This window comes from Pinus tabuliformis, chromosome 6 (genome assembly GCF_031772625.1).
Source record: "Pinus tabuliformis cultivar Carrire ecotype Pingquan chromosome 6, CPIR1, whole genome shotgun sequence".
NCBI lineage: Eukaryota > Viridiplantae > Streptophyta > Pinopsida > Pinales > Pinaceae > Pinus > Pinus tabuliformis.
Genome location: NC_142292.1, coordinates 1,708,505,480 through 1,708,515,059, shown reverse-complemented (window position 1 = coordinate 1,708,515,059; position 9,580 = coordinate 1,708,505,480). Strand labels below are relative to the sequence as shown.

General features: G+C 36.6%; 1 protein-coding gene and 1 pseudogene across 1 annotated transcript; both read right to left on the bottom strand.

The window, feature by feature from the left end:
- Positions 1 to 3,893: 3,893 nt before the first annotated feature.
- On the bottom strand, positions 3,894 to 5,788 carry LOC149265574 (cytochrome P450 94B3 pseudogene; annotated as a pseudogene).
- A 720-nt stretch (positions 5,789 to 6,508) lies between these two features.
- LOC149265573 (putative pectinesterase/pectinesterase inhibitor 17) lies at positions 6,509 to 6,988 on the bottom strand. Its single transcript, XM_089404894.1, has one exon. The coding sequence runs from the start codon at positions 6,986 to 6,988 to the stop codon at positions 6,509 to 6,511; it is 480 nt and encodes a 159-aa protein (XP_089261020.1).
- Between the last annotated feature and the right edge of the window lie 2,592 nt (positions 6,989 to 9,580).

The window sequence follows — 9,580 nt, the reverse complement described above, 5'->3', positions numbered from 1 at the left end:
TTTGTATTGGTAAATAAATGTTTATGATTAATGCGTATCCAAACATAGGTAAATGCTAATGTAAGAACCTTATGTAGTAGAGGTTAATATTGCTGTAGTTAAAATTTTTTTTATGTACAGCTTAGAAGTGTGACAATTTTTTATTTTTATTTTGAGATAATATTTGAATATGAATATCATATTATTTTTAATTATTTTTAATTTTTAGAAATATTAGAGGATATAGAGAGTAATAAAGGTGGTGGAAAATGGTCCAAATAAATGTGACAATTATGGTAAATATTATATGGTTGAAGATATTATGAATGTTTTCATCCCATAAAAAACTTCAGTCATCATGAATATTGACATTATAAGTTTTTATAAACATGTTTTTTTAAATGAAACACCTAATTATGTATAAGAAAACCTTAAAGTACAATATCAATATTGATTGGGAAAGAGAAAACTCAAAAAAAGATATTATTGTACTTCAAAACCTACTTAAAAAATAAGTTCAACATTTAGCGAATAATTACTAAGAATTTGAAAAAACACATACATATTTGAAAAACTCTTACGCATAAAAGTGTTTGTTTAATTTATAATACTAATAATACTCATTATGGATGAAGATTAAAATTGAGAAGGTTATGATATGAAAGAAAGATTTCAAATCATGACCTTAAAATATCTTATCACAGAAGCCTTAATCTTGTAAATAATCTCCATTGATCATGTGGTAGATATAAAATACGAATTCAAGCGGGATCCCTACGTAACAACAAGGGCTTCCATTTGTAGGCAAAAGAATCATTGAACATGGTTTATTTTCGAGTTATAGCATTAAAAACAATCAACTACTCCTTTGGTTTTACATTTGTATGGAGGTTGAAGGCCTTTGAGCCAAAGGTTTCAAACCTACTTTCGTGTCCTAAATAATCCTTATTAATTTGTAGATTCAATATTTGTTTCTTGCCACTTACATGATAGTTTTATTTAACTTCCACAAAATATTTTAATGTATATTTATATTTTAAAAATTTCTTTTTCTATTCAATATTCAAACTTTCTTAATTATATAAGAAAAACTAATAAAAAATTAAAAAATATTTGTAAAAAAACACCTATAAAGGATAGAATAAATATGTAACATTAAATTTGTAAGTATACCATATACATAAAAATGTGATTTTCTTTTTTTTTTTGGAAATTCCAAATTTCTACTAAGTCGCTAGTAAGATTCTTATGCACCTATCGAAAAGTATAGGTATAACAATTAAAGGTTTTGGGCAGGAATATGATATTAAAAGAACATTTAACTTGGGGATTTTAAATGGATGAATATGCATCACTATTTCTATCTTAAATTCAGTTATACATTAATATAAATTGAAAATTAAAATGAAAGTTGAATTTTTATATATAGTTTTTTCTGTATTTTTTCATGATAAAATTTTAAATTAAAATTTTCATGGCCAACCAATTACAAAGTTCTAAACAAAAGAATTTATCACTTTATTATTTATTTTATAATTTTCTATAAATACACAAATGTAAAATTTTTGGTTAAAAATGTATGTAATAAAGTTAATAAAGACAAAATAAAACCACGGTCATACTACATGTATTCCAAGTTGAATGTTGGGCAAAAACATAGTGATATCGATTACTTGTGATTAATTTATGGCTATGGAAATTGACAAAGGAAATGACAAAGGCAAAGAGGCATTTATTGGTATTTATTTACAAAATAAAAGAAAATAAGAGAAAAAGAAGTGAAGGATCCAAAATTGCATGTGAGGAAAATTGAAGAAAAACTAGAAGTCTCAATGATAAAAAAGCTTCTCAGAATCAATTCAAAACTTTTTGTAAGTTCATTCTTTGGCACTCTCATTCTATTTTCTCTCTCTCCTACTCTTACACACTTCAAGAAATCTTGGAGCGTTGTTGAAGCATGTTTGGAGCACTATAGTTTTCATTGGATTTACAAAATAAGGCAAAAGAAAAGCAGAAAAGCCCAAGGGGATAGCGAGATCAACCACTACAATTCAATTTCTTTGAGGTATCAAGTTGCATGTATGCTTTTCTTGTTAGTTTTGGCATGCATGATATATGCATGTGATTATTTGGTTATGATTTGTCATTTACATGGAGGATTCTTAGATTGATTGTGGTTTTGCCTAGCCTTGTCATTTCCCAGATAGCCATGGTGTTGTGGTTTTCCCACTTGATTGTTTCTGATTGGTGCTCATGTTTCTCATTGCCATGGGTTGAGTTACTAGTTCCTGGAGCCCTGGTTGGACAAACCCTCTTGAAGCCTTGGAACAATTTGGGTTGAACTTACTAGTCCTTGAGTTGGACAAACCCTCTTGAAGCCTTGGAACAATTTGGGTTGAACTACTAGTCCTTGAGTTGGACAAACCCTCTTAAAGCCTTGGAACAATTTGGGTTGAGCTACTAGTCCTTGAAGCCTTGGTTGGACAAACGCTTTGGGGTCCTTGGTGGGTTGACTTACTAGTCTTTAAGCATTGGTTGGACAAAATCTTTGGAGCCCTATGACAACTGTGGGTTAAGTTACTAGTCTTGGAGTTGGGTTGGAACAAATGCTTCAGAGTCCTGGACATCTTGGGTAGAGACCGATATGGTGATGGCTAGTGATGTCCGATCATGAGGTGGAATCACTGGTTGAGGGTTAGGTGGTTGGCCTTTGGAAGTCTGGTTTGGTTTTGCTTGGTTTATTCCATGAAATCTTACATTCATGCTTGGAATATGGCACGAGGGTGATTGGATCAAGGAGAGATTTGGTTCAGCCTAATCTATGGTCGGGTGCTACGTGGAAGTCACTTACTTGGTTGACTTTTGCATATGTTAATAAGAGTTCTTTTCCATTTGCACTTTTATGAATATTTATACTTGTTATTATGTGGCTTTGATGGTTGTTCTATTATTGTTATTATTTTGGTTATATGATGGTTATAAGCTTTGTTTCATGAGAAATTCTAGTTATGGCTCTTACCATGTTTGATTGGTAAATGAATGGTTATTGAATGCATGACCTAATAGATGTTATTGAAGCCATTGTGAGAGGGCATTAGATCTTCTTGACTATTCTGAGATAAGTATCAAACCCGTATGATCAGATATGCATTTATGATTTGTAGATTACATGTTCACGACGTGTTTGACGAAAATTCTGTCATGGTTACGCCTATATAGGTCAGTTTTTGACTAAATTTTGCATTAATGGCTTTGTCCTTATGTCATTCATCATTCTATAATTTTTTATCAAGCTCTCAACAGAGGTTTGGATAGTAGCTCCCAAAAAATGGCTCAAATTTTGGGGTCGCATACTCAGAACTGGAAAATCTAGACTACAGTCGTTGGAACGCGGGGTTATCCATCGGATTGGAGGGTCATAGTCTTTGGCTTGTCCTTTTATGCAAGTGACTTTGAGTACAGATCACTTAAAATGCAAGTATCTGAGGGTTTGGGCACTTGGAGTGGTTGTTTAGCTCGTGTGGGCTCTATAGTTCCTGAGGAAGGTCATTAAAGTTTCATGAGGGTATCTGAGGGTTTGGGCAAGTGGTTGTTTAGTTCCTGCTCCTGAGGAAGGTCATTAAAGTTTCTTGACGGTTAGCTCCTGTGGGCCCTGTAGCTAGTGAGGAAAGTCATTAAAGTTACATTTTCTCGACCATTTCCTTAATGTGATTTAGGAAGTCAAGTCATGTCATAGTAACTCTTCCTCTCATGTTTACAACTCTTCTTCTCATGTTTACCCTCACAAGCCGTGAAAACAATTCTAAATAAAATTACAAATAATAAATTTAGAATTTTCATTCCAAAAAAATGACAAGCTAATTTGTAATAAGTACAGCGAAAAATTCGTTAAACCCATAATGATATTTGCCAGCTTTCTCAGTGTAAACGATAGCCTTCGTTTCCAATGTTCATCCTTACATTAATAAGTTACTGATATCGTAAAACACAGAAGTGCCAACCTAAATAGTACAGTAATTGAAGTTAAGAAACTTAGGCCGATTATAGACGACAGTGGCGGTTTAGACACTAAGTGTCAACCCTACAAAAAAAATGACGCAGCAAAGAAGAAGATGTTAAAGAAAATGTAAAACTAAGGTCCGATTGCCTCCTCTTTGTGTTTGGGGGCTGAACCATAGCGAAGTTACAATGAGAACAAGAACAGTGAAAGTTAGAGAAGCGCTACTGCTATGATATAAAGCCCACCTCCCTTTTTTCAACAACAACGGGAAAACCCCCCTTCATGCGCGCAGTCAAGCTGTGAATGAGCTTTGGAGCTCCCGCAGCAGAATACTCAGCAGGCCGCCGCAATCTGAACATGGAAATCACAGTCGCCGCAACATATTTCATCTGAGTAAACGCCATGTCTTTACCCAGACAGGTCCGCGGTCCTCCATGGAAGACTGCAAACTTGAATGGACTCTGCGGGACGAAATGGCCATCCTACCCCATGGCCCCACATGGCGTCAATTCTACCCATGGCGTACGGGTGATAAGTCACCCGATTGCCTTTGCCCACGAAAGTCCCGTCGGGCAGAACGTCGTTGTGGAGGGCGTGTCTGGAGTCCAAAAGGACCGGCGGATAAAGTCTCATCGATTCGCAGATTGAAGCGTGTAGGTAATGCATGCTTCGCAGATCCTCGTATGAAAATACCAGGGGATTTCCTTCCCTTTTGGCTCCGGGTTTGACGGCCATGAGACGTGTTGTCTCTTTGTGTATTGCATCTTCAACATGGGGATGTGAGGTGAGGAGCCAGAAGAACCACGTTAGTGCAGCCGAGGTGGTGTCTCTGCCGGCCAAAACGAAACTGATGATGGAGTCTCGAAGAAACTCTTCGGAACGATAGGCGTTTCGTTCTGGCAGATCTGCTTGTACATTTGTGAGCCCCATGAATCTGGAGAGCAGATCCTGTTTGCAGGGAGAGCCGCTGGCGATCTCCTGTCTGCGTTGCAGAATAACATCCATTGCGAATTGGTGTACGGCCTCCACCGCTCGTGAGAGGCGCCTTTCTGAGCCAACGTTAAGCATTCTCTTTATCTTCCACACCAACGAGATGGGCTCAGTGGACCTCCGAGCGCTAAGCTCCGTTGCCAAATCGAAAGCCTGCGACAATTCCGAAACAGGAAGGCTTCCATCGAGAAAAGCCGGATCGACCCCAAACGCAACTTTGCATATATTATCAAAGGCGAAACGCTGCAGAATATCCTGCAAATCCAAGCAGCTACCCCGCTCGCTCGCCTCCTCTAGAATTGGCAAGAGTCGATCCGTGACAGCCTCCAGGACATGTAGAATGAAATTGCGGATAGAGTGGGTATTGAACTCGTAGCTGGCGACCTTCCGCTGCAATTTCCAGGCGTCCCCATCAGAATTGAAGATACCCTTCCCCAACAGATCGTGGAGAATGGCCGTGAAAGGCTCGCCCTTGGGATAATTGTCGAACCGCGTCTTCAGTATGTGCTCTACATTCTCCGGATTCGCCGTCACAACTGTTCGAACGTATCCGAGTCGCTCCACCACGATGGTCTGCGTGGGGGATTCTGAAAGCTTCTGGGCGTACCATTCTATTTGCCTGCTTCGATTCCTCCAAAATCCAAGCAGCAAACCCACAACCGGATACCGTCTGGGTCCGTTGATCACCGTTCTGCATAATCTAAATCCTACATTAATGTACAGAAATACCAAATAAAACACCAGGGGCAACAAAATCGCCAATACGAAGAAGAAGAACATCCTCCATGAAGTTTTCACGCACTTTCTTGCACTCGCAACCAGAAGCTTGCGCTTTTATCACGACCAACAGGATGAGGGGTTTTAAAAGCCGCGGTTTCTTAATCTAATCAAACCGACAAGCTTCGCTAAGCGAATGTCACTATCTGAAACTGTATCCAGCACGGATTTCACGTGCGGCAATCTTTGAGAAGCGGTGCGGCAACGTCACCCGTGTATATTAGCTTTTGTTTGGCAGTTCCTATTTCCACCTCCATAGCAAAGTTAATGCTATGGAGGTACACTCTCTGACAGCGGCAGCACCAGTTTTGGATGCATGTTTTGGACCCATATGCCATCGATCCATGATACCATGACCTATTTACATGCGTTTTCTGGCAGCTCCGTCACTCCAACTCCGGGACGCTCCACGGTTCAGCGTAATCAATGCAAGTAATCACGGCATTAATGTTATTCAAATAACGAGGCCATTTGAATTTGAATTCAAATTTGAATTCAAGCGCCCAAAATTCAGCGCTCATCCATATTTCAGCGACCACATTCGAATTCCTTCCGGAAAAAATGCATAGCTGTATCTCCCGCGGTCCTTTCAAATATTTTCAAAAAGGCCGGCCCGCTCTTTTGCATATTGATTCCCTGTTCATTGTTGTTTTGTCAATGAAGTTGCAGACGATAGAATATCATGACCTCGCCCTTCAAATTCGGTCTGCACTTGGAGTACTCATCTGTTTTCTTTATAGGTTTTATGTTGCGGCAAATTCTTCAATGGTATGTAGACAACAGGCGTCGTTTGTTCGATCCGGTATGAAGATTGTACATGGAAAGCGAGTTGCTCACTAATTCCGACACATTGACAGCAGTCGACGCTATGAGAGCTCTTATAGGATTCGTAGCAGACAAATTCATGTCGCGAAAGCCACTGATGCATGTGTCCAGGCTTGTCAAAGCTGCGCTCAGCCAGGTTGGGATATCTTTTTCCTCGTAGTTATTGCTGAAACAAACGTTGATATGCTCAGCTGTGGCTTCAAAGTGCTTCACACAGTCTCGCCACGCTGCACGTTCTCTGCTATTCATTTGCTTATTTCGCAGACTGAACGCCATGTCGTGGGCTTTCCATGCCCGTTCCATGCTCACCCTCATCGCCACGTACATCAAACCGCGAGGCGTTGCCGTTTGATTTCCAGTATCACAGCAAACAGTAAACTTGACGTAATGTCGGTTACCAAAAATTTGGTGCTGCATTTTTTCTTTTCGCGTTCATAGACGTCAACGTGCACATTGTTGTAAGGCCTCGACATCTTCAACCAATTCAGAGCTCTAGAATTACAGAACTTAACTGCAAGATTGCCGATATTTTTTTCAGAACTCGGATATTAGATTAGAGCAGAGATTGCTAAGTTCATGAAATAAAGAATATGAGAATACCATTGACCCTTACAAACTGTGTAAATCGATATATATATATATATAATGCATTCTAATCAATAGATAAATCCATATATATAGCAACATGGTCCATGCATTTTAATAAATATAATCCATATATATAGCAACACGGTCCATGCATTTTAATAAATATAATCCATATATATAGCAACACGGTCCATGCATTTTAATAAATATAAGATTTTGGAAATAGTACGGCCGTAGTAAGTGAACTTAGTCGAATATTTGCTTCACCAATTCGGACAGAATAAAGTCGTCGGTATAAGGCGTTAAGATGTTGCGACGCTTCCTATTCTTTTTGTGAGGCGATAAGTTCATGAAATAAATAATTCGAGAATACCATTAACGTTTAGAAAATATTGATAAGTTGATCTATGCATTTAACAGGATTCATGCATTTGACAAATTGTGACGTCCAATTCGGATGAAGACTATCCCATTGTGACGTCCAATTTTGATCAGGATTATGTACAATTGACATTCCAGTTATTCTAAGCGCGATTTATGGGATTGAAAAAAAAATCCATACATTTTGATAAATACATAAAGATTCTGTAAATAGGATGGTAGTAAACGATACAAAAATGGATCTTTAACCAGATAAGCTTGGTGTTTATTAAAGAATAGGGATTATAGATTTTTTATTCTTTAAAAAATAAAGAGTGTATAGATGGTTTATATTTAATAATTTGTTTCTTTTCAAAGTTTACACACTATATTTGTAATTTTTATTTCTATTCTGTTACAATTTTTCAGCTATTTAATGTGTTTTTTATTTCTGTGTTTCTTATTTCTATTTTGTTACACATTCTTAGCTATTTAATGTGTTTCTTATTTCTATTCGGTTACAAATTCTTATCTATTTAATTAACACATTAAATGACACATTCTTATTTGTTAAAATTCTCAGTTTTATATAAATTAAATAATTAATATATTGAATGGTACATAAGCGTTTTGAGGATGATATACTTTTATCAGCCATTTATATATATAGTTGGGCTAGCCATTAATAAATATGAAGTTATGTTAAATGTATTTTTTTTTTAAGTTTATTTTTTTAATTAATTTGTTAGATTACAAAAAGTTATATAACATGTTTAATCTATATAGTTCATGAGTTTAGAAACACATGTTAAATAACAGAATATTACAATATTAAAAAAAAAATCAATATTTTTTTTTATAAAACATGATAAATAATTTCGATGCCAAATATTTATTTTATCCAATTAATTAATATTTAAGATGAATCCAATCTCAATCTCAACTCACTACTAAAAATAAGAATAAAAATAAAAACATATACCTTTCGTTCAACTTTCTCTTTAAAAACCAATAGAAATTTTGAATTAAAAAATACAATTTTTTATATATTATTTTCTAATATTTCTTTCACCCTTACTAAAACTTACAAATTTTCCACACTGAGAGACCTTGAAATTCTATATTCGAAAACCCACACGACATTTTTTTTTCTCAAATCTCAAGATATGACTACAACTCTAACCCATTGATATGCCATTCTTTTCTAATCTACACAACTCACACAATCATTGCAACAAAACCATCAACAATACATACAACATACATAAAAGATAATAGGATGAAAACATGATAAGAAAGTATGAAGGAAATGATCTAAAATCCTTCCTACTCTATTACCATACTACCGCATATAATCTTGGTTGAATCATAGTTTTGCTTCCATCTTCTACCATTGCGATCTGCTGAAGATATTCTGCATAAATCCCTGCACAGTTTGCACACACCACTCTTCACTCACTCACACTCTCCAAGGTCACACCATCATCCCACTTACTTCCTAAGTGAACCAACCAAATAGTCTCATGATCTCCATCTATTTGTAATCTTTTGTAATGATAAAACAATTAATTCCAATTTTGTAGTGGACCTATGTTCATACTCTGGAAGTGGTTTGGTTCATTGATTCATGACTCAATCAAGCCACCAACTTCATTTACTAATGAATATCCATCTTCTAGAAGCACAATAACCTTTTTCCAACCTTTACATGATGATTCCCAAACAAGACAAGCTAGAAAAACAAATAAACATCTTATGAGCACGAGCAATACGACGAAATTTTAGTGAAAAACCATGGTCGCACCCACAACTCAGGTTTCATGAAACTGGAAATCCTCAGTCACTCCCATAGGCCTTCTTACCAGCGACTAGAGCTTTTAGTCGCTCCCATAAGCCTTCCTGCCAATGACTTGAGCTTTCAGTCACTTCCACAACACTGTCATGTAAGTGATTATGGCAGAGGATGACTAAAATCACTTTTCATTTGCTCAAATTCTTCCCAAACTTGCTCCACTAGTTGATCATCATCAAAACATCCTCAGGAAGCCACTATAGCCTCTA